The 24,038-nt window shown below is 51.5% G+C and overlaps 2 protein-coding genes across 3 annotated transcripts; one reads left to right on the top strand and one right to left on the bottom strand.

The window, feature by feature from the left end:
• The first annotated feature begins 146 nt into the window (after positions 1-146).
• MTX1 (metaxin 1) lies at positions 147-5,415 on the top strand. 2 transcript variants are annotated; one of them, XM_036342656.1, is made up of 8 exons: positions 147-288; positions 1,532-1,601; positions 1,715-1,794; positions 3,736-3,828; positions 4,007-4,189; positions 4,315-4,391; positions 4,853-4,977; positions 5,078-5,415. In XM_036342656.1, the coding sequence occupies exons 1-8, from the start codon at positions 208-210 to the stop codon at positions 5,290-5,292; spliced, it is 924 nt and encodes a 307-aa protein (XP_036198549.1). In that variant the 5' UTR covers positions 147-207; the 3' UTR covers positions 5,293-5,415. The 2 variants fall into 2 exon arrangements, with proteins under 2 accessions (XP_036198549.1, XP_036198548.1); XM_036342655.1 differs by having other exon boundaries at positions 184-282; positions 4,823-4,977.
• Positions 5,416-5,690: 275 nt separating this feature from the next.
• Positions 5,691-23,101, bottom strand: GBA (glucosylceramidase beta). The gene is made up of 12 exons (XM_036342653.1): positions 22,972-23,101; positions 10,826-11,110; positions 10,357-10,444; positions 9,698-9,889; positions 9,455-9,601; positions 8,801-8,934; positions 8,413-8,585; positions 7,963-8,200; positions 7,132-7,356; positions 6,603-6,766; positions 6,117-6,233; positions 5,691-6,026 (listed from the first exon to the last, which is right to left on the bottom strand). The coding sequence occupies exons 2-12, from the start codon at positions 10,850-10,852 to the stop codon at positions 5,921-5,923; spliced, it is 1,611 nt and encodes a 536-aa protein (XP_036198546.1). The 5' UTR covers positions 10,853-11,110; positions 22,972-23,101; the 3' UTR covers positions 5,691-5,920.
• Positions 23,102-24,038: the final 937 nt, after the last annotated feature.

Genomic DNA, 24,038 nt, shown 5'->3' with positions numbered 1-24,038 from the left:
AGAGCCCTTCCCCCAACTTTGGGAGCCGCCTCGACATCTCCCCAGAGGCCCTCAGCTCCGCCCCCGCCGCCCGGGCCGCGAGGAGCCGCACCTCCCGCGGAGCCACCCTCAGCCCTCGGCCTCCTGCGACCCGGGCGGCGGCGGCGGCGGCGGCGGGGGGCGGGCCGAGCGCGGGGGGAGGTGCTTCCGGGACAGAGGGCGCGCAAGATGGCGGCGCCCATGGAGCTCTTCTGCTGGTCGGGGGGCTGGGGGCTGCCTTCCGTGGACCTGGACAGCCTGGCGGTACTGGTGAGGGCGGTGCCGCGCCCAGGAGGGCGAGGGAGGGGCCCTGGCCAGCCGATCGCCCGGATTTTGCCGGGGCTCCTCCGCACGAGCCCAGTGGGAGACGCCGAGGCGGTCGAAGGGCGTGCCCGTCCGCTGTGGGCGCAGTGCCCCGCGCCTTAGCCCCGGGGTTCGTGTAGCCACGGAGAGGCCGGGCCGAGGGCTCGGGGAATGGTCTCGCCCCCGCCCAGCCGCTGGACGGACGTGTGACCTTGGGGCGATCACTTCTCGGGGCGGTTTCTTCCTTCCCGTCTTCGCTGGAGCGGGACAGCCTCCCGGTCCTCAGGCCTGGCGTTCCTGGCTTCGCCGCCTCCTCTTCCTCCCTCTCCCCCTCCTCCTCCTCCTCCTCCCTCCACAGCACCTGCTGCGCTTACTGGTCCTTGAACCAAAAGGCCCCCAGCCGGGCTCCGTGGAAAGAGCTGTGGCGTCAGGCCCGTCCGTGTCACTCCGTCGCCCCTTCATCGAGTCAGCGAGGCCCCTTCCCAGTGCGAACACTGGCAGCAAAAACAAGTCAGGCCTGGTCCCCGCCGTGGGGCTGCTTATAGGAAGGCGGACATGTCAGCAAGCCCGTGTAATAACACGACCAGGTGCCGAGGGCTAGGCAAGGACAGCCACAGAGGCTGCCCGTTTGGCTCGTAGTCAGAGCGCGGACCTGCGGACCGAAGGGTCTCGGGTTCAGTTGGGGAGGCAACCAGCCGGTGTCTCTCTCACATCCTCTCTCTCTGCCCCCCCCCCCCCGTGTCTCTCTCACATCTATGTCTCTCTCTCTCTCTCTCTGCCTCCCTCTCTCTCCCCCCCTCCCTTCCACGCTCTCTAAAAATCAATGGGGGGGGGGGGCGGGGGGATATCCTTGGATGAGAATTAACAACAACAAAAAAGTGCATGGCCAGTTTTTCCAAGAAAAGGGAGGTACTGGTTAGAACAACCTTCTGAGGATAACTGTTCCCCAGGTAGATTGTAGGAGAGGAGATGGAAGGCTTTTCCTAGCTCACTGGTAATCGTGGATACATCCGTAATCTCCGCGCCCTGTGTTGCCCATTGTGAAGTAGTGTCCTCCTGTGTGTGTGCGCGTGCATGTGTGTGCACGTGTGTGCGTGAAGTGCTAAACATAGATCATAGCATAAGAGGTACTCAATACATGTTTTCTCTTCTTGACCCCCCTGTGGGGGCCATGTCCTGGCCCCTCTGCCTTCTGCTTCCTTCCCTGCAGACCTATGCCAGATTTACTGGGGCCCCGCTCAAGGTGCACAAGATCAGCAACCCCTGGCGGAGCCCTTCAGGTACCCAGTGTCCCCGGGCGGGGGGAGAAGCAGAAGTCAGACAGGAATGTGGTCCAAGTACGAATGGACAGACAGCTAAGGGTCTGGCGGGCGTCCTTCTTTCTCAATGTCAGGAACGCTGCCCGCCCTCCGGACCAGTCACGGAGAGGTCATCTCAGTACCACACAAGATCATCACCCACCTTCGAAAAGAGGTAGGTGGCTTGGCCAGGGGAACTGCTAGTGAGAAAAGTTCAGTCCGTGCAGTGTAACACACATTTACCGAGCCCCAGGTATATGCCAGGCTCGAGGCAGGGGACCCAGAGCTTCAAGGCGCACGGTGTGATGGGGTCGGGGGTGGGGGACACACAGTGTTGGTGTGATGCAGTAAGTAGTAGGCCGGAGGGTACGCTGGGGCACTCTGGGGGCATCTGGAGGCACAGAGCCTTCTGCCTGCTGGGCAGAGAGAGAGATGAACAGGCTGATGACACAAGGAAGGGAAAGGAGACTAGAAGAGAGCAGTTGGCTCAGGTGAGACCCTCGAAAGTGCGACCAGAGAGGGACTTCTAAGGGCCATCGCCCGTTTTTCAGGGAGCAGGTCAGCGGGATATGGGACTCGGGATGGACAAGGGTTAGAGCCAGGGTGGGAAGTTGGAAGAGTATTAACGAAGAATGGGGAGGCCTAAGCTATGCCCCCACTCTCTCCTTGACCAAGTGACCTGTGGCAAGTCGCTTAATGTCTCAGGGCCCTAAGCTCCTTATTTGTTTTTTTTTATCTTTATTGTTGAAAGGATTACATTTGTCCCCTTCCCCCCCCCCCCATTCACCCCTTATAGCCTGCCCTGCCCCAGGCCTCCTCCACCCTATCGTCTGTGTCCATGGGTTATGCATATATACATACATGTTCTTTGGTTAATCTCTTCCCACCCACCCCTGCCTTCCCTCTGAAGCTCCTTATTTGTAAAACCAGGGGCTGAGCCAGGATGCTTTCCAAGGGTTCTTTTAATTTTCATGGTCTGATTCAAAAAGGGAATACACGCCCTAGCCAGTTTGGCTCAGTGGATAGAGCATCGGCCTACAGACTGAAAGGTCCCAGGTTCGATTCCAGTTGCAGGCTTGATCCCCAGTGGTGGGCATGCAGGAGGCAGCCAATCAGTGATTCTCTCATCATTGATGTTTCTCTCTCTCTCTCTCTTTCTCCCTTCCTCTCTGAACTCAAGAAAAATATATTTTAAAAAGGGGGGGAGGGGATTCACTGTCAGAAGTGGGACCCTCTTCATTTCTACTTTCCCAGATTTTAAGGAGCTGGGGAATTAATGGAGGCTTGAGAGGCATGTAGAGAGGGGATCCAGATAAAAGCCAAAATTCCTGGCAGGGACTGGGCCACAGCCATGTTTGCTTATGTGTGAGCACACCTTTCCAGTTTTCAGAGTTTTTTCATAACAGCCACATTGAGAGAAAGAGATCAGTACCCCCATTCCACGGGGAAGAAGTGAGGCTCAGAGAGATGTAAGGATCATGCTCAAAGGGTTATTCGGGGACAGAGTTTACTCAAAATGTGGAGGGGGTTGCTAAGCAACAGACACTGGAGCCTAGGAAGATGAGCAGCCGGAGACCTGGGGGTACGGTTGGAATGTGTGGTGGTGGTGGCGCCTGGGCCGTGGAATGAAACAGAGGAAATAGCCAAGAGCTGGGCATTGAGAGAAGCAGCCAGAGGCCCTGGGCCCATGGGTCCAGCAGCGTGAGGATGGCGTTCCCGGTTCCTGAGGCGTGGACGGAGGCCCAGCCTGCCTCTGAGCTCACTCTGTTAGCGCTGCGGTGCCCGGACTGGAGCAGTTACTGTTCGAAAGCTGCTGTCAGCAGGCACGTTGCCACCTTTCCGTGGAAACTCTGGGAGCTGCTCCTGGTTTGCGGCTGGGCCTTCTCTCCTTCCCCAATGGGCTCGAGATCTTGACGGCCAGCAGGCTCCAAGGCCTAGGCCGTCCGCCAACAGTAACAGGCTACTGGCTCTGCCCAGGCCATGGGGCCTCAGCAGGAAAAACTCCTGACTCTGCCTCTGCTACGCTCAGAGGCAGCGAGGGTGGCACCAGACAGGATGCTCCTGAGGAGGGCCCTGCAGTCCCCGCATCAGCTCACGGTAGGCATTTCCTCCACAGAAGTTCAATGCTGATTATGATCTGTCTGCCCGGCAAGGGGCAGACACCTTAGCCTTTGTGTCTCTGCTGGAGGAGAAGCTGCTCCCAGTGCTGGTGAGTGTGCCCAGACCTCCCAGGGTTTATGGCCAGCGGGGGAGGGGCCAGGGACACACACCCCGACCCCTACCCCCACCCCTCCAGCCCTGGAGCAGCATGGGGATCAGAAGCCCACCCCGACTCAGGCAGGTACACAGGCTCCGGCCTTCCTCTCCCTTCCCATGTACCCGTCCAGATCCATACTTTTTGGATAGACGCCAAGAACTATGTGGAAGTGACTCGGAAGTGGTACGCGGAGGCTATGCCCTTTCCCCTCAACTTCTTCCTGCCTGGCCGCATGCAGCGGCAGCACATGGAGCGGCTGCAGCTGCTGTGTGGGGAGCACAGGCCTGAGCATGAGGAAGAACTGGAGAAGGAGGTACCTCTGGGATAGGGTGCTGCTGTAGGAGAGAAGCCCCAAGGCCAAGGGCCAGGCGTGGGACTGCCTAGGAGGGGGGTGGCACAGTGCCCGCAGCCTCAGGCCTCCCTGTGTCCTCCCTGTAGCTGTACCAAGATGCTCGGGAATGCCTGACCCTCCTCTCTCAGCGCCTGGGCTCTCAGAAATTCTTCTTTGGAGATGCGTGAGTCTGGCTCCAGGGGAGTAAGAGGTGGCTTGGAAGAAGATGCGGGTTTTGATGTAGCTGCAGGCGCTTGGGTGGGCTCAGCGCGGGGCGAGAGGTCCTCGGGACAGACACTGGGTCTGCTGACAGCGGGGCTTGGAGTTGCCTCAGTGGCCCGGGAGGGTGGGAGGGCCGCCAGGCACAGGAGTCTGCAGTGCTGTGGGCACTCAATGTGCCCTTTATGCAGCCCTGGGCTAGCGTCCCATTCAGGGCCAGGCTGGCGCCACCTAGGGGCCCTCCCCACACCAGACCCAGAAAGGTGTGCCCTCGCCTACCCTAGTGGTCCCTGCCGTCCAGAGCCACCTCCCAGGGCCAAGTCTTCCTCTGACTCCATCTCTACCCCCTCGGCCAAAGTCGTCCTCCCCCATCACACCCCTCTCTCTCTGCCTCAGCCCCGCCTCCCTGGACGCCTTTGTCTTTAGCTACCTGGCCCTGCTGCTGCAGGTAAAGCTGCCCAGTGGGAAACTGCAGGCCCACCTTCGGGGACTGCATAACCTCTGTGCCTACTGCACCCACATCCTCAGCCTCTACTTCCCCTGGGATGGAGGTAAGGGGCAGATGGATGCGGGGTGGTTGCTGGCCCTGGGGAGAGTGGGCAGGGATCCAGGAACTAGCCTCCCTGCCCACCTTCCTTCCTTATCCCTCAGCTGAGGTGCCACCTCCACGCCAGACACCAGTGAGCCCAGAGACTGAGGAGGAGCCGTACCGGCGCCGGACCCAGGTCCTGTCCGTGTTGGCGGGGCTGGCGGCCATGGTGGGCTACGCCTTGCTCAGTGGCATTGTCTCTGTCCAGCGGGCAACACCGGCCCGGACCCCAGGCACCGGGGCCCTGGGCATGGCTGAGGGAGACGAGGAGGAGTGATTTGTCCTCATGCTCCCAGGACTGATTTTTCTACTCTCATGCATTCCAGAGGTCCCTGTGTCTCCCTGTTGTCGATACAGCCAGAAATGGGGTGTCCCCTGAAAATAAACCTGCTCACACTCACTGGGATCAGACCTTCTGTCCTTTAAGGGGCCGTCTGGGTCCTTGCCTTCACGGGTGCGTGGCTGCTCAGCTGCTTGGCCCTGATGACCTTGCTCCTGCAAGGACCCAGTTCTCATCTCCAGGAAAGACAGACAGTCCTCAGTTCTGCGTCCAGCCTTCCCAGTCTCTTCCTTTTCTTGCCCTCCCTCCCCCCATCTTGTGTTTGTACAGACAGTGAGCTCACCCTGGGCCTGGGCCCAGTTTCCACAGGAACCAGCACAGAGAACACACTCACACAAGCTTGTGGGGGGAGCACTGGGGCTTCCCAATCCTTTCCTGAGGGGCCTCCAGCCCCTGGCACCAGCTGGAGGGGAGAGTGAGTTACCCAAACCACTGCTCCTGGGCTGACATCACTTAAACTCGCCCAGGCCCTGCTGTCCCCTGTTAGCCACAGACAGCATGTGAGCTGACTCGGTCCCTTTAATGCCCATGTTGAGCCCAGGCCTCTGCTTGGGTATCTGCTCCATCACTGGCGACGCCACAAATAGGTGTGAATGGAGTAGGCAGGTGAGACCGTCTCCAGGAAGCCCAGAGCAGGATCCTTGATGGTGAGAGGCACATCCTTAGAGGAGCTGGGGAGGGAGCAGGAGAGCTGAGTGTCTGATCCTGCCAAACCCACCGCCTGCCCTCAGCCCAGCCCTGGGCCCTGCTGCTGCTCTCACCGGTTTAGCACCACCACAACTGCAGAGCCGTCGGGACGCATCAGTGCCACTGTTTCCAAGTCGTTCTTCTCACTAGCGACCAGCCCCACTCTCTGGGAGCCTTCAGGAATGAACTTGCTGAAGAGGGAACAAGCAGCGTCAGGGACCCCAGCCCAGCTCCTCTGACCTGAGGGTAGCTCCCAGCCACTCGTAACCCAAGAATTCATCCCCCACATCCCTTGCTAAGGCTCTGCCCCAGTTCTCCAGGTCTTGAGCCATGCTGCTGGCATGCCCTCCTTCCTGCCTCCCAGCTCTAGCATCAGCAGCTGGGTTGCCTGTGTCTGATGCTGTCCAATCACTTCCTGCCCAGATGGTGCAAGAGGGACAGGTGTGCCTCTCCCAAGGGTCCCACCCTAAGCACCTTCCTGCTCCTCATGTGGGGTGAGGTAAGCCCAGCACAGGAAATACTAGGCCTGGTGCAGAGCGGGGTGCCTGCCCACCACTCACCTGAAGTGGCCAAGGTGGTAGAACATGGGCTGTTTGTAAAACGTGTCCTTGGCGATGTCCACGATGATGGGACTGTCAACAAAGTTGCGCACCCAATTGGGTCCCCCTTCAGGGTTCAGGGCGAGGTTCCAGTCAGTCCAGCCAACCACATGGTAGAGGAGGTTCTAGGGCAGGAACAGGGCGGAGACAAAGGCTTGACACTGGGTCCCCAGAGAATGTGGTTAAGGAGGGGGTGGGCTCTGGTGCCTCAGCCCTGTGTCAGGCCTCTGTCCTGACATCTAAGGAGAGACTGAGGATGAAGATAACACAAGAGAAGCTGAGAAATCAGGCAGCTCTAACGCTCAAGACCCAAGCATTTGGAGGAAGGGTGATGGGATGTGCAGATCTGAAGGGAATCACGGTATCCCACCACATGCCCCCAGGAGCGAGCCGGCTGGGGAGAAGGTGGAGCGGAGGGCTGGTTGTCAGTCCTTGGTAAGACTGGGAAGGGCCGGGGGCTGCTTTGTGAGAAGGGAGGCCGGTGGCTCACCGTGATGATGCTGTGGCTGTACTGCATCCCTCGGTCCCAGGAGCCCAGCCGCACACTCTGCTCCCAGAACTTGGAGCCCACACAGGCCTCTGAAGCAAAGAGCATGGTGTTGGGGAACAGGCGGTGTGTCTCCCCCAGGGTGGCTTTTGCTGGAGCCAGAAAGTCCAGGTACCAATGTACAGCGATGCCGTGAACATACTTAGCTGCCTCTGGGTCCGCCAGCACCTGTACAGGGAAGGGGAGGAATACTGGGGAAAGGGAGCCACTGAACCTGGCCCTGCCCGTTCGGAGGGTTCTGGGAGACACCAGGGGACCAGAGAATGGGCAGTGGGATAAACACAACTAGAGGGGGCTGCAGTAACACCATGGGGTCCTGGGGATCCACAAGGGGGCACTATCACCCCAGCACTCCAGGAGTATGTACACCACCCGGGCACCTAGCTCCAGCCCAGGGTGCTCTAAGAATCAAGAGTCGGGGCAGGCCCAGCCCCCGCCCTCCCACCCCCAGGACAAAACAGAGAGAACAGGTGCCAGCATGGCTCAGTGGTTGAGCGTCAACCTATGAACCAGGAGGTCACGGTTCTATTCCATGGTCAGGGCACATGCCTGGGTTGCAGGCTCGATCCCCAGTGTGGGGCGTGCAGGAGGCGGCCAATCAATGATTCTCTCTCACCATTGATGTTTCTATCTCTCTTCCTCTCTGGAATCAGTAAAAGTATCTTAAAAAAAAAAAAAAAAGTTGGGGCAGAGAAGGCACTCCATTTGAGAGCCAGTCATTTGGATCCTGGATTTGAGGGTCACTGGGGTACCCATGGAGGCCCTGGGCCTTACCACCTCGGCCCAGTGGGGCAAGAGCAAGCGCTGGTCGTCCAGCATGAGCAGACGGACGCCTCGGTGAGTACTGTTGGCCAGGGTGGGACCCAGGTCGCGGGCAATGAAGTCTCGCTGGTGCTCAGGGGTGAACCCCAGGCACTGGAAGGGGTACCCGCTGAAGAGCCCCGCAGAAGGCTCATTTTCCGCCGTCACTGCCCAGAACTGCAGCTTGTGCTCCGCATAGGCGTCCAGGAACCTGGCAGAGGAAGGGTGTGTGTGACTCTGACCAAGAAAGGGGACCAAGAACCAGAGGACTAGGAGGCTGATGAGGTGGGGAAAATGGGGGGCCCAAGTCAGAAAGGCCCAGAAGAAAGGCCGGTGAGGTGAAGGGAGTCATAGGTAGAAGTGAAACCAGGTGGGGACACAGACCAGGCTGGTGCAGGGCCCATGGCCTTGCTGCTCCCTTACTTGACAAAGTATCTGGCCCAAGTCTGGTGGTAGAGGTCCCCCGGCTGACCCTTGAGTGACCCCCTCCCATTCACTGCCCCATTGGTCTTGAGCCAAGTGGGTGATGTCCAAGGACTGGCGAAGAGGGAGACAGGGCGCTGGGACATCTCTAGGGCTTGGTGGATCAGGGGTATCTAGAAACAAAGGTAGTGCAGAGAGAAACAACCAGAGTTAGAACAGACTGGCTCAACCAGTGCATCAGGCCTGGCCATCAGCCCCCGCCCTCCCACCCCAGGACAAAACTGAGAGACTCGGGGCCAGGTTCTGTCTCTCTAAACTTCTCTAGCCTGAAGCTTTTCCAAGCCCGGGCATCAGTGTTACCAGGGCCTGAGGAAGCCAGAGTGCCCACCTTGAGCTTGACATCTTCCTCTGGGAGGCTGAAGTTGTGCAACTGGAAGTCGTCAGGGGTGTCGGCATAGGTGTAGATGCGGATGGAGAAGTCACAACTGGCCATGGGTACCCGAATGATGTTGTATTCAATTCCTGCAGTAAAAGACCAAGATCTGGGAGTCAGTCAACAGGAGAATGTAGGGCCTGGCCTATCACTTGTCAGCCCTAAATTCGATGCGGCTCCTGGGTTAGGGCCTGTGGAGCCAGGCACCTGGGTGAAACACAGGGCTGAGCCTGAGAATCCCCAAGCACTCGGTGGAAGACGGGTAGGACAATCTTATTTGGGCATTAAGAGAAGACCCAGCTGAAACCGGTTTGGCTCAGTGGATGGAGCATCAGCCTGTGAACTGGGGGGTCCCGGGTTCAATTCTGGTCAGGGGCGTGTGCCTGGGTTGCGGGCACATCCACAGTGGGAGATGTGCAGGAGGCGGCTGATCGATGTTTCTCTCTCATCGATGTTTCTGACTATCTCTCTCCCTTCCTCTCTGTAAAAAAATCAATAAAATATATTTTAAAAAAAAAAGAAGACCCAAATGTCAGGGATGGATGGGAGTCAGGGTCAAAGGAAATGTCAAGGTCAGTTGCACTGTCATCTTGTCCCCCTCCTCCTCACCTTCTTCAGAGAAATATGATTTGAGTAGCAGATTCCGGGCAGGGGGTGACAGGGCAAGGATATTGAGAGCAGCAGCATCTGTCATGGCCCCTCCAAATCCCTTTATTTTCTGGAACTTCTGCTCCGGCTGCAGGGTCAGCAACAGCCCTGAGAACACATGCAGGGAATCCAGGGTGTCAGCGCCCCGGGGGGAACCCCAGGAGGACCCCGGCCTGGCTCGGGGGTGAAGGGTGTAGTGGTTACCTGTGCCTGTCTGGTTGGCCTGGATGGTCCCCAGACTCGGCTCCATTCGGCGCCCGCTGCGTGTGCTCTCATAGCGTGTGAAGGTGCCAGGGGCAGGCAGGGTCAGGGGATCAAGGGAGTCGCAGTAGGTGGCATTACAGACACAGACCACCGAGCTGTAGCCAAAGTTTTTAGGGTTGCAGGGGCGGGCACCTGGGAGGGAGAGAGAGGCAAGGGCTGAAGGATGAAGCTGGGAGAAGCCACACTGTTCAGGAGAGACTGAACACCGGTTCCTAACATCCTCTCACACCCTGGCCGGCATGGTTCAACAGTTAGAGCATCGGCCCCTGCACGGAAGGGTCTCAGGTTCGACTCCTGGTCAAGGGCACGTACCTGGGTTATGGGTTCAATCCCTCACCCAAGTTGGGATGCGAGAGGAAGGCAACCAATCGATGTGTCTCACATCACTGTTTCTCTTTCTCCCTCCCTCTCTTTCCCTTCCACTTAAAAAAAAAAAAATCAATGGGAAAATTATCCTTGAGTGAGGATTAAAATCCTCTTGCTGTACCTCCACCCAAAAGTATTTGTTGAGCATCTACTGATGTCCACCACCAGTTTGCCAGAAAATTACCAGAGAAGAGAAGTGTTGGGGCTACCTCCCTCCTCCTTAATTTACTCACCTGACGCCCAAGAAACTGCCTGAAGTAGAAGCAATCCCGTGAGTCTGGCAGCCATGATGCCTACCCTGCCCAGGGCCTTGGGACATTCCTGAGAACAGAATGAGGAGTGGCTGGAAGGCAAGCCCCTCTCCACCCCTCAACTTCTCTCCTGGGCAGCGCTCAGCCACCCCTGGGCACGCTCAGGCTAGTCTCCCACCTTTAAGAGGGATGGAATAGGCCCTCTGCTCGAGCCAGCCCTCCCTCCAAGCCCTCTGTTAGTGACAGGCCCTCCCCGACCAGGACCCTCCTCCTCCCCGACCGGGACCCTCCTCCTCCCCTCTTGCCACCCATTTCTCCCTCGACCTGTCCCTCCTTAGAAATGCCATGATGGCCTGAGTTCGAGGAGAGTCTGTCATTCATTGAATTCCTGAACCTGATGGCCAGGATTCCAGACGCAGACGAGATCAATGGGGAGCCCTGGCCCACTCACCTCTCTGGAAGGACTTGCAGGCTCCATCCCCAGGTGGGAAGACGGCAGCGTTCGCAGCCTCGGAGAGGACAGAAAGTCCCCTAAATCGAAGCGGAGCTGCAGGTACTTGGGTAGTTACAGACCCGGGATTAGCCTTGGGCATTAATTCCGGCATCACGGAGTAAATGGGTCATGTGATGACTACGGGAGAGTCACATGACACCGGAAGTGAGGCAACTTCACCCATACTTGTAAAGGGCGACAGGTCTCCTCCAGGTTGTTGGTGATTCTGCACCGTGTCACATCCTAGAAGGCATGTGTGGATGACAGCTTAGGGAAGAATCTAAATCAAAGGTCTGAGAGGATTGGGTAGAGGCTCCAGATCCCAGAGGATGGGAACCATAGTAAGCACATTGCTTTCTTGAGAAAAAATGTTCAAGTAATACTAATGAAGTTGATGCTAATAAAAGGGGGTCACTGCGCTAGATAGTGTAGCCAGAATACTGAGAGATGGGGAAGGCCGCCTTTGTGCTATAGAGGCTTGTGAAGCAGGGAGTCAGACACTTACGCAGACAGTCACACGTGAAGACAAACCAGTAACAAGGGACACTCCACGGTAAGGAGTTACCCCGAAGGCTTCCCGGAGGAGAGAGGGCGGGGATCATTAACCAGAGAAGCAGGGAGGGAGGGCCTGGGCAGAGGAAGGGCATGATCGAAGGGAGGCCTCCCTGGTTTCATCAGCAGGTGCGGGTTGTGTGAGCGGCTTTTCCTTTCTCACAGGACAGGGAGGTGGTGGAACGTAGTTCAGAAACTGGAAAGTGCTGTACAAGCCATAGCAGGGGTCCTCAAACTTTTTAAACGGGGGGCCAGTTCACTGTCCCTCAGACCGTTGGAGGGCCGGACTATAGTTTAAAAAAAAAAAACTATGAACAAATTCCTATGCACACTGCACATATCTTATTGTGAAGTAAAAAAACAAAACGGGAACAAAGACAATATTTGTATTTGCCTGTGGCCCGCGGGCCGTAGTTTGAGGACCCCTGAGCCATAGCCTTAGTGGACATGAGAAGGGGGTTGTCCGAGATGCTTCAACCACATCACACCTGGACCACATCCCAAGTGACTTAGTGGGAGTGACACACACCATTAGGACCTGACCAACCCCAGCCTCGGAGCCTCTTTCCTAACTAAAACGGAGGCCGCCCACCATCTTTCAGGGCTATTCCTGGAGTCAGTGAAAGAAGCATGTGCCTGGCGCACAGGAGATGCTCACTAACCGCTGGTTTGCTGTGTCTTTTTTTTTTATATATATATATTTTATTGATTTTTTACAGAGAGGAAGGGAGAGGGATAGAGAGTCAGAAACATCGATGAGAGAGAAACACTGATCAGCTGCCTCCTGCACACCTCCTACCGGGGATGTGCCCGCAATCAAGGTACATGCCCTTGACCGGAATCGAACCTGGGACCCTTCAGTCCGCAGGCCGATGCTCTATCCACTGAGCCAAACCGGTTAGGGCATGCTGTGTCTTTTTAAAATGATCTCAGTGAAGTCTTTCCAGACGCGCCAGGCCGAACGGATCTTTTCTTGTTCTGGTTCCTATAGCGTCAGTAGAGTTTCAGTGAGACCAGCTGGGTTTGAAACTTGGCTCCACCATTTACTCGCTGTTTGACCTTGAATACATGACGTAAGCCTCTGTTTCTCATCTATAAAAGGGGAGTGACAGCTCCTGCCTCACAAAATTGTTGTGAGGTTTCAGTACATAATGCATGTGTACAGTAGGCTGCTGGGCACCAAATACTGTAATAAGTTAAGTCCTCAGAGGGGTCAGTAAAGGAATGTCTTACTCATTCCTTTACTGACACAGAATGGGTACATGCCAAGTTGTTGAACCAAAATGAGCCATCATCATGTCAATATTTGCCCCATCTAGACTTCCTGTTTTTCCAGGAAATGTTGTGTAGGGCTCATTCTTGGGAAGAAGACAGGTGATACCTGCACCTTACTTCCCTCTAGTTCATTCATTCCACAAATATTTGTCACACATACTATATCTGCCCCTTTCTGCTCTGTTGGATTTAGCCTCCACCTCCCTGTTTCACTCTGTAGTAACAGTGTTTATGAGGCTTTTATTTCTTCTTTTTATACTTCAGTTTAAAAATCTTCCAGAGTTGATACCACCTCGTTTTTTTCTTAATTTTATTCATTGATGTTGAGAGAGAGAGAGAGAGAGAGAGAGAGAGAGAGAGAGAGAGAGAAATGTGGGAGCAATGAGAGACACAGACACAACACGTTGGTTGGTTGCCTCTCAAACGTGCCCCAGTCGGGGCCAGGATTTGAACCTGCAACCTAGGTCCCTGCCCTTGACTGGAAATCAAACCTGGGACCCTTCAGGTGCAAAGGCTGATGCACTAAGCCCTGAGCCACACTGGCCAGGGCTTCCCTTGGACTTTTATATTTTATTTTCTAAATAAAATTGGTTATAATAAGGGCTAATGCTTACTGAGTACTTATTCTATGGTACTTAGTGTGCATTAGACCTTTACCTCACTCACTTCATTCTCGCAAGACAGATATTATTATTTTTCCCATTTTAAAGATGAGAAACCAAAAACTCTAAAAGTTCATTAAATTACCCAAAGTCCCTTGGCTACTCAGTGACAGAAACTGGATTCATATCCAGAGTCCCATGACACACAGCACACATTTCAAGAGCACCTCTGGTATGCCAAACGCGATGGTAGGTGCTGGTCATTTTCCAAAGCTGCAGTGTTGGTCTGCAGTGTTTGCTTTGTATTGTTTTAAAATCGTCCCTTTTTTTAAAAATAAATTTTATTGATTTTTTACAGAGAGGAAGGGAGAGGGATAGAGAGTTAGAAACATCGATGAGAGAGAAACATCAATCAGCTGCTTCCTGCAAACCCCCTACTGGGGATGTGCCTGCAACCAAGGTACATGCCCTTGACCGGAATCGAACCTGGGACCTTTCAGTCTGCAGGCTGACGCTCTATCCACTGAGCCAAACCGATTAGGGCATCCCTTATTTTTTTTAAATATATTTTTATTGATTTCAAAATACATTTTTATTGATTTCAGAGAGGAAGGGAGAAGGGGAGATAAAAACACCGATGAGAGAGAATCATTGATCGGCCGCCTCCTGCACGCCCCCCACTGGGGATCGAACCTGCAATCTGGGCATGTGCCCTTGAACAGAATCGAACCCAGGACCCTTCAGGTCGCAGGCCAATGCTCTATCCACTGAGCCAAACCAGCTAGGGCCGTCCCTTATTTTTACAGAGGGTCCTACCTGTCCAAGATGAAGACCAAATTGGCTTCTGAAGTGCTGGCTCCGTGTTCTCCAAAGGCATCAGTCAAGGGATGCCACTTCAATAACGGAACAGAATCCAGAACTCCAGAACTCCCAAGCTGGTCGAGAGTGGTCGATTTCAGCTGGGAGGGGCGACTCTGCCTGTCTCTGAGCTCCACGCTCCCCATCCTGGAGATCTCAGCCCAACAGTCCAAGCACCCCCTTTACATAAGTATTTTCTAATATACTCTTTTCTATCCTGAAATAAAGATATAAATAATATGACTTAACCTACACACATAATTTAAAAGAATCAATATAATTGCCTTAATTGGAATATAAAGGAAAAATATTGGGACTATTTTTTAAAAATATTTTTTTCTTGCCGAAACCGGTTTGGCTCAGTGGATAGAGCGTCAGCCTGCGGACTGAGAGGTCCCGGGTTCGATTCCGGTCAAGGGCATGTACCTGGGTTGCGGGCATATCCCCAGTAGGAGATGTGCAGGAGGCAGCTGATCGATGTTTCTCTCTCATCGATGTTTCTAACTCTCTATCTCTCTCTCTTCCTCTCTGTAAAAAATCAATAAAATATATTTTAAAAAAAAAATATTTTTTTCTGGGGGAGAACCAAGATGGCGGCATAGGTTAACGCTGGAGTTTGCTGCTTTGAACAACTACTTCAAAAGTGAAACCAAAAAACGGAAGGGACATCACCCAGAACCACAGGAACGCTGCCTGAGTGGAAGTCCTACAACTAGGAGGAAAGAGAAACGCATACGGACACTCAGAGGAGGCGCAGTGCTGAAGTCAAATTCTGAGGTGTGGAGTGCGCGGAGCGGGCTGGCGGCGGAGGGCGCGGTTGGCGTTTTCAATCGGGAGGGAGTCGCAGTCTCTGAGCTCCAGATCCGGGCGAGTCTTTAGGGACCCAGACTCAAACGGGAGAAGCGGGACTGTCTGGCTTCGGTCAGAGCGAGTGCAGCTTTCTCTCTGAGCTTTGCAGCGGGTGCTGGGACTCAGAGAGGCAGAGCCCCTGGGGACAGGACTGAGAGCCGCCATAACTGCTCTCTCCGGCCCACCCTGTTGATCCTGTGCGACCCGCCCCGCCCAAGCCCTGCACACAGGCATTTGCCGGATAGCCTCAGGCAAAGGCTAGATTAGCACCTCCCTAGAGGACAGAAGTTCTCTCACTGCTGACACAGCTGATTCTCATAGCCACTTGGCCTGGAGGTCAAACCCTCCCTGGAATTAGCTACAACAATCAAGATTTAACTATAAGACTGCGCACAAAGACCACTAGGGGGTGCACCAAGGAAGCATAACAAAATGCGGAGACAAAGAAACAGGACAAAATTGTCAATGGAAGATATAGAGTTCAGAACCACACTTTTAAGGTCTCTCAAGAACTGTTTAGAAGCCGTCGATAAACTTAATGAGATCTACAAGAAAACTAATAAGACCCTCGATCTTATATTGGGGAACCAACTAGAAATTAAGCATACACGGACTGAAATAACGAATATTATACAGACTCCCGACAGCAGACCAGAGGAGCGCAAGAATCAAGTCAATGATTTGAAATGCGAGGAAGCAAAAAACACCCAACCGGAAAAGCAAAATGAAAAAAGAATCCAAAAATGCGAGGATAGTGTAAGGAGCCTCTGGGACAGCTTCAAGCGTACCAACATCAGAATTATAGGGGTGCCAGAAGATGAGAGAGAGCAAGATATTGAAAACCTATTTGAAGAAATAATGACAGAAAACTTCCCCCACCTGGTGAAAGAAATGGACTTACAGGTCCAAGAAGCGCGGAGAACCCCAAACAAAAGGAATCCAAAGAGGACCACACCAAGACACATCATAATTAAAATGCCAAGAGCAAAAGATAAAGAGAGAATCTTAAAAACAGCAAGAGAAAGAAACTCAGTTACCTACAAGGGAATACCCATACGACTGTCAGCTGATTTCTCAACAGAAACTTTGCAGGCCAGAAGGGAGTGGCAAGAAATATTCAAAGTGATGAATGCCAAGAACCTACAACCAAGATTACTTTATCCAGCAAAGCTATCATTCAGAATTGAAGGTCAGATAAAGAGCTTCACAGATAAGGAAAAGCTAAAGGAGTTCATCACCACCAAACCAGGATTATATGAAATGCTGAAAGGTATCCTTTAAGAAGGGGAAGAGGAAGAAAAAGGTAAAGATACAAATTATGAACAACAAATATGCATCTATCAACAAGTGAATCTAAGAATCAAGTGAATAAATAATCTGATGAACAGAATAAACTGTTGATTATAATAGAATCAGGGACATAGAAAGGGAATGGACTGACTATTCCTGGGGGGGAAAGGGGTGTGGGAGATGCGGGAAGAGACTGGACAAAAATCGTGCACCTATGGATGAGGACAGTGGGTGGGGAGTGAGGGCGGAGGGTGGGGCGGGAACTGGGAGGAGGGGAGTTATGGGGGGAAAAAAAAGAGGAACAAATGTAATAATCTGAACAATAAAGATTTAATTTAAAAAAAAAAAAAGAATCTAGAGGATAAAAAAAAAAGAATCTAGAGGATAATGATACTATTGCTGAGATGTGAAAGACTGAAGAGGATTATTGTGGGGGTGGGGTTGAAAATCAATAAAGTGTGTTAGCCATGTTAAAAAAAAAAAAAAATTTTTTTTCTTGATTTCAGAGAGAGAAAGGGAGAGGGAGAAAGAGATAAAAACATCTGAGACATAAGCTGCCTCCTGCACACCCCTTACTGAGGATCAAGCCTGAAACCTGGGCATGTGCCCTAATGAGAAATTGAACCGTTGAACTCCTGGTGCATGGGATGATGCTCAACCAACTGAGTCACTCCAGCCAGATGGGACTATTTTTTATGTTTTCAATAAGTAAATGCTTTCACTTTTACCTTGGAGACATACTGTAGTCAGATCTTGCACTAATCTAAATAAAATAAAACTTAATAGAAGCAAAACCAGTCCATGAATTAATGATTTTGATATGTAATTTTTGCCATAAGTCATTTTCATGATATGAAATTATCATTGTGCTGCAAAAACATAAAATATATGACAAATAGCCCTAACTGGTTTGGCTCAGTGGATAGAGCGTCGGCCTGCGGACTCAGGAGTCCCAGGTTCCATTCCGGTCGGGGGCATGTACCTTGGTTTCGGGCACATACCCAGTGGGGAGTGTGCAGGAGGCAGCTGATCGACGTTTCTCTCTCATCAGTGTTTCTAACTCTCTATCTCTCTCCCTTCCTCTCTGTAAAAAATCAATAAAATATATTAAATATATAGATATAGATATAGATATAGATATCTATCTATATATATATGTGTGTGTGTGTATATATATATATATATATATATACATACATATATATATATATGACAAATACTATGGCCGTTACCTCAGTTGGTTTAGAGCATCATCCCAATACACCAAGGTTGAGGGTTTTATCCCTGGTCAGGGCACATCCAAGAAGCAACCAATGAATGCATGAATAAATGGAACAACAAATCGATGTTTCTCTCTCCCTTTTTCTCTCTCTAAAATCAATAAATAGAAATTTAATAAAAAATATATGACAAATAGAAATGTTTAAAAGTCAGTCTCTGTGAATAAGATTAAGTGCATTCCACAAACTTAATATTTGATTCTGAGCCTTGGCAAATTTAATACGGAAAAGAATAGTGTTTATTTTATATTTGCATATGTTGTTGAGTGGAAATTTCCAAAGTCAAGTAGAATGCGAGAACTCTTCTTTGTGAATGTAGAATGTCTACCTTTCCTGTCCTCCATCCAGGGTCTCCACTAAAGACACAAGTTTCCAAAATGTCCCCTAGGGGGCGACTGAGAACCACTCCCCTAGGCCTGGGGAGTCACCTCCAACACCTCTGCAGTGGCCACTAGGGGTGCATTAGGTGGCCACATATGTATTCCTAGGCCCTGTTGCACACTTTTAAAAGACTTAGCTAAACACCAAGGGAGGACAACTGGGAAATATAAGCAAAAGCAGAAGCACAAAAATAGTTTGGCTGACTCAGCAGCAGAGTTCTGATCCCACTCCTGCTAGCCCTGCAGGGCTGCCGGCTTGGCTCAGAGAGCAGGCTCCTGCCTGGAGACTGGCAAGTATTATGTCACAGGCTCCTTGCTCTTTAGGCCTTGGACCATGTCCCCAAGGAGGTCGTCCCCTCCCAGTCCCACTGTAACATCCACAGTCAAGTACAAGAGAGACGCTTTCTCAATCCATACACAGCCAAGAGTAGGTGCTCAAGAAATATCAGATGAAAGAATGAATAAACCTTATCAATCAACCTAGAACCTGTTTTCTTTCAGCTCTGATTTCTGATCTGAAGATACAACACTCCTCCTTATTACTGACACCAAAAAGGACCTCTTTCTCCAGTGAGACTAGACCCCTTCTGTCCCTTACTCTTAAGAGTGTGGCTTCATCCTTGAATTCATCTGATTAAACAACTCTTTTTAACTTTATTGAGATACAATTGAAATATAATATTGTGTAAGTTTACTGTGATAATGTGATAATTTGATACATGTATATACCACAAAATAATGACCACTATAAAGTTAGTTTGATTAACCAACTCTTAATAACCACAGCATTCACTGAAAAGCCCAGTGCAAATGGGAAATACTTGTACCTCATGTGCCATTCTGTATTTTTACTCACGAAAATAGACAGCCTTTCATTAGTGCTCATTACATGCATTAGCCTGACAACTCCTTGTTACAGAGAAGGCTGAGACTTAGAGGACTTGAGTGGCAGAGCCGAGCCTAAGTTCAGATCTGTCCTACTCTGAGGCCCAAGCAGCTCTTAGTCATCATGTCCTACAGCTCCCAGATATTCAGTAGAGTGTTTTCAGTCTTCCTTACGGTTATAAACCTGCAGAGCACATTTCATGGCTTCTATTTCTTTTTAAAAAAAATATTCCCCCCCCCAATATATTTGTATTGATTTCAGAAAGGAAGGGAGAGGGAGAGAGAAACATCAATGATGAGAGAGAATCAATGATCAGCAGCCTCCTGAATGCCCCCTACTGGGAACCAAGCCCAAACTGGGACATGTGACCTCCTGAGCCACACCAGCCCGGCTCATGGTTTCTATTCTTTGCAACCTCAGAACTCTTCACTCAGAGGGAAGCACAGAATCAAGGCTCACTGTTTACTGAATGAGTGAATGAATAGGTTAAGTTACTGCTAATTCAAAGCCCTGCTTGTCAAGTGTTTCAGAGTGCGGTTTGAACTTCAGGAAGAGTGAGGCTAACTCTGAACATTAATATTAGAGTTAAAATAAGACCAGATCAGGGGGACTTGGTTGAGGCTATAGAAGTGTGGATTCAAATCCTGAACAGCGGTGAACCTGCTGGCACAATCCTTACTTTTCTGACCCTCCCATGTAGGACTATAATGAGGCCCACAGACAAGAATAATATCTGTGGCCCGTCCGGCGTGGCTCAGCGATTGAGCATCAACCTATGAACCAGGAGGTCAAAGGTTTGATTCCCCAGTCAGGGCACATGCCTGGGTTGCGACTTGGCAGCCAATCAATGATTCTCTCTCATCATTTATGTTTCTATCTATCTCTCCCTGTCCCTTCCGCTCTGAAATCAATTAAAAAAAAAAAAAGAAGAATGTCTGCGATGGTACACCTTGTGAACTATAATAGATACAGACGCCAGGAAGTATTACTGTTATTGTTATTCAGCTTTTATTTCTTCCCTCCAGGTAGTTGACCGAGTCATCTGTCTAAGACCTCCACCTCCCACCTTGCTTCCTCTAGTTACCACCATTTCTCTTGTCCCCTTAAGGCAGGGGGGGGTGGGGAACACTGGGCCTACAGGCTGTATAAGGCCCGTGAAATCATTTGATCCCTGCCAAGGCATGAGGGGTGAGTTAATTAAATGTTTGACCAAATATAGCAGGCTAATTTTTAATTTAATAATTTTGTATGACCCTCAAATGATGTTATAAACATCCAGATGGCTCTTGGTAGAAAAAAAGGTTCCCCACCCCTGCCTTAAGGAGCGGCAACATGAACAGGTGTTTTAACATGGACACAAGTGACTACACAGGACTTAAATCCTTGCTTCATTACGCACTAGATCGGAGGTATTGGCAAGTTACTTGACTTTTTCCAGCTGCCGTTTCCTCATCTCCAAAGCTCTCGCCTTGACGCCTCCCTTCCTGAAGTCATCTCCTTTGCTTCCAGGACACCATATTCTGCTGGTCGGAAGTCCTTCCACCTTTCCGACTGCTTCTTCTCCTTTGAGGGTTTCCCCTTTCTGTCTGTGGGTGTTCCTTAGGGTTTTGTCCTAGCCCTTTTCTTATGCGTCATCTTTCCTAAGAGACGCCCCATGGCTTTGATTACCTTCTAGTTGCCTTTGGTGTAAAATAATCCACCTCCAGCCCTTACCGGTTTGGCTCAGTTGATAGAGCCTCAGCCTCAGGACTGAAAGGTCCCAGGTTCGATTCCGGTCAAGGGCATGTACCTTGGTTGCGGGCACATCCCCAGTTGGGGGTGTGCAGGAGGCAGCTGATCGACGTTTCTCTCTCAACAATGTTTCTAACTCTCCGTTCCTCTCTGTAAAAAAATCAATAAAATATTTTTTAAAAATCCACCTCCAATCCCAACCTTCCTCCTGGGGTGACTCTGTGACATGACCCTGAGCTCAGGCCTTTCCTTGGTGTCTCACAGACACCTCACAGGACCATGATGAGGTCACCTCCCCCAGCCAAGCCTGTTCTTCCTGTGCTCTTTCCCCAGACATGGAACCCCTTCCCCCAGGACCTGGGGCTTTTTTTTTTCACTTGACAAACTTATTTTTTTTTAACCTACATCCTCTCCTTGTACCTTTCTCCACATTATTTCTCTCCTAGACTACAGAAACATCTTGGTCTTGTAACCACCACTTTCCTCCTCCAATCCATTCTCGAAGAACTGGATGGTCTAACTAAAATATCAATTCTGAAGTTACCACTCTCCCTCCTCAAATCCCTTAATGGCACCACACTACCTTTAAGCAGGTTTACTGGATCTTTGTTCCACCCTCATTTCTCACCTCTCCAATCCCATTTCCCCTGACAGGCTGCATTCCATTTTGCCTCTATTTTCCTCCCTGCCGGAGTACTTTCTTCTCTTCCCTTGAAGAAAATGAATAATTCTTTTTCTTTTTTTAATCATTAAGGCCCCAGCCTTAGTATCCCTGCCATCAGTACCATTTTCCTGATACCTCCTGACTGGGTTAGGCACCCTTGCTAAGTGCTCCCCAATTCACACATCCAACAAATAATAATTGGGCATCTACTATCTGCCAGGCATTGTTCTAAATCCTGGAGATTCAATAAATAAGATGATAAAGTTCCTGTCCTAGTGGCTGGTAGATAAAAGAGAGAGAGAGAGAGAGAGAGAGAGAGAGACAGAAATAATTCCACATGGTCATGAAAACTATGAAGGAGCCCTAACCGGCTTGGCTCAGTGGATAGAGCGTCAGCCTGAGGACTGAAGGGACCCAGGTTCGATTCCAGTCAAGGGCATGTACCTTGGTTGTGGGCACATCCCCAGTGGGGGGTGTGCAGGAGGCAGCTGATCAATGTTTCTAACTCTCTATCTCTCTCCCTTCCTCTCTGTAAAAAATCAATAAAATATATTAAAAAAAAAAAACTATGAAGGAAAATAAAGGGGTAGGGAGTGCTGGATAGAGCCAGTGATGGGGCTAATTTTAAGAAGTGAGTTTAGAAAGGAAAGTTTGGAGCCAGACTCTGTAGGCCTTGGCGGCCACAGTAAGGAGTCTGAATTTTGTTCTAAGATGGAAATTCACTGGAGAGTTTGGTGCAGGGAAGTGACAGGATCAGATTTATATTTTTAAGGTCATTTTGGCTGCTGTATAGAAATTAGACGGTAGGGGGGAAGATGCCAAGACAGGGAGAACATCTGCCAATTACAGCCTGCCATGGACTTGTCCCTTGTTCCACATCCACTGTACCTCAGAGTCCTGGAAAAGGCTCTTCTTCAGTATAAATCACTCTTCACCTCCATGCAGCCTAGTTAATGCCTATTCATCTTTCAGAACTCACCTGAGATGTTGTTTTCTCCAAAAATTCTCTCCCTCCACGCACAGCTCTCCTGTAACACACATTGATAGCCCTTACGTCTCCTTTGTAGCTCTTATCCCAATTAATTGTATAGTGGCTTACTGTCAGTTGGAGTGTCCGGAGGCTGCTAACTCCTTTGCCGGCTGGTCCGTCAGTGGGTAAGCCCAGTAGGATATGGTGAGTCTGTCCACCTCCCTTCCTATCCCCATGGCCATATCCCAATGTGTAGCATAGCAGCGGGCACCAGTCTGGTGCTCAGTGAACATTTGTGGAATGACTGAAGAACAGAGGAACAAATTACACAGACCTTATACCCACTCCACCCCTCAAAAAAACAAGGTGGGCCCTAGCTGGCTTGGCTCAGTGGACAGAGCGTCAGCCTGCGCACTGAAGGGTCCCAGGTTCGATTCTGGTCAAGGGCACATGCCTAGGTTGCGGGCTTGATCCCCAGTAGGGGGCATGCAGGAGGCAGCCAATCAATGATTCTCTCTCAACACTGATGTTTCTATCTCCCTTTCCCTCTCCCTTCCTCTCTGAAATCAATAAAGACATATATTTTTTAAATGTTAAAAATACCACACACAAGGTGGGCAGAGGAGAATTTTAAGGTTTTATCCTCTCTTCTTCATTAGTAAATTACGACCATCCCTACAAATAACAACAATGATGATTAATAAGTGAAGTGCAAACGCCCGGAGGGAGAGTTAAGATCCAAATGGTGCCACATCCATGACGCCTACCGTGGGCGAAGTAAAACAGCACCCCAACCGGAGGAGGTGAGGACAAACCCACTGCAGCCTGCACAGCGGGGTGGGCGGGGCTGGAGGGGGGGCTCCGCAGCGTCCGCGTCCCAGCGAGGATGCGCCCCACCACGCGCAGCCGCAAGACGCTCGGGGTCCGCGGGGCGGGGCGGGGCGGGGCGGGGCCGGGAGGAGGCGTGGCCTAGCTCAGGAAGGTGTCCCTCTAATGGCCAGAAGGCGGGACGCAGGGCCCTTCCGCACGCCTTATTGGTCCTCCGACGGCTCTCCCTGACCAGTGGGAACCCAGATGGGGCGCAAGCGTATTTGGGGGTCTACGGGAAAGAGGGAGCGGGAGTCACGAAGCGCGCATGCGCCTCGGCCCAGGAGCCGCCCCCCCAGTATAAAGCGAGGGGGTGTGGTGGGGAAGGGAGATAGAATTCCCTCAATGAATCCAGGACAAACAAGATTCGTGAGCTTCCTCCTCTAGGAGCCTCCGGATAGCAGCCATTCAGCGCCCAGAAACTGCCCCGTTGGGAATCCCAATCCACCTTATTGTGTCGCCCTGGCCGCACCCCAGCCCTCCCTGAGGCGGGGCTGTTATGATGGTGAATTATTCAAGGAGTCTTGCGGCCTGACGCCGTCTGCGGACAGTGCCCCTTCCTCCTCCCTTCCTTCCCAGTAGGGCACCGTGGCTATCCCCAAGTCATAGGGCCCCAAAGCTGCTTTCAAGGCCCCACTCTGCCACTGAAGTAACGGGTTTGTTGAGGACCTACTAAGTGTTAGGCCCAGTGCAATGAGCAAGTCCCTGCTCTCCGGAGCTTACATTTTATGGGACAACAGACAAAAACAAGATAATTTTGGCTCGTGATAAGTGCTCAAAACAACATGACAGTGTGATAAAGTGACTGGAGGTTGCTCAACGAGGTGAATTAGGCTTAAGTGAAGGCAACAGCCCTGGGGCCCAGCGTTTAATGCTTGGGGAAAAGCAGGTGAGAAGGCCCTGTGCAGAGCAGACCAGGTTTTACCTGTCTGTAGCTGGGAAGAAGTTCGGAGATTATTCTAAATAC

This window comes from Myotis myotis, unplaced genomic scaffold (assembly GCF_014108235.1).
Source record: "Myotis myotis isolate mMyoMyo1 unplaced genomic scaffold, mMyoMyo1.p scaffold_m19_p_18, whole genome shotgun sequence".
Taxonomy (NCBI): domain Eukaryota; kingdom Metazoa; phylum Chordata; class Mammalia; order Chiroptera; family Vespertilionidae; genus Myotis; species Myotis myotis.
The sequence above is the reverse complement of the archived record's forward strand: the minus strand, read 5'-3'. Positions and strand labels throughout refer to the sequence as shown.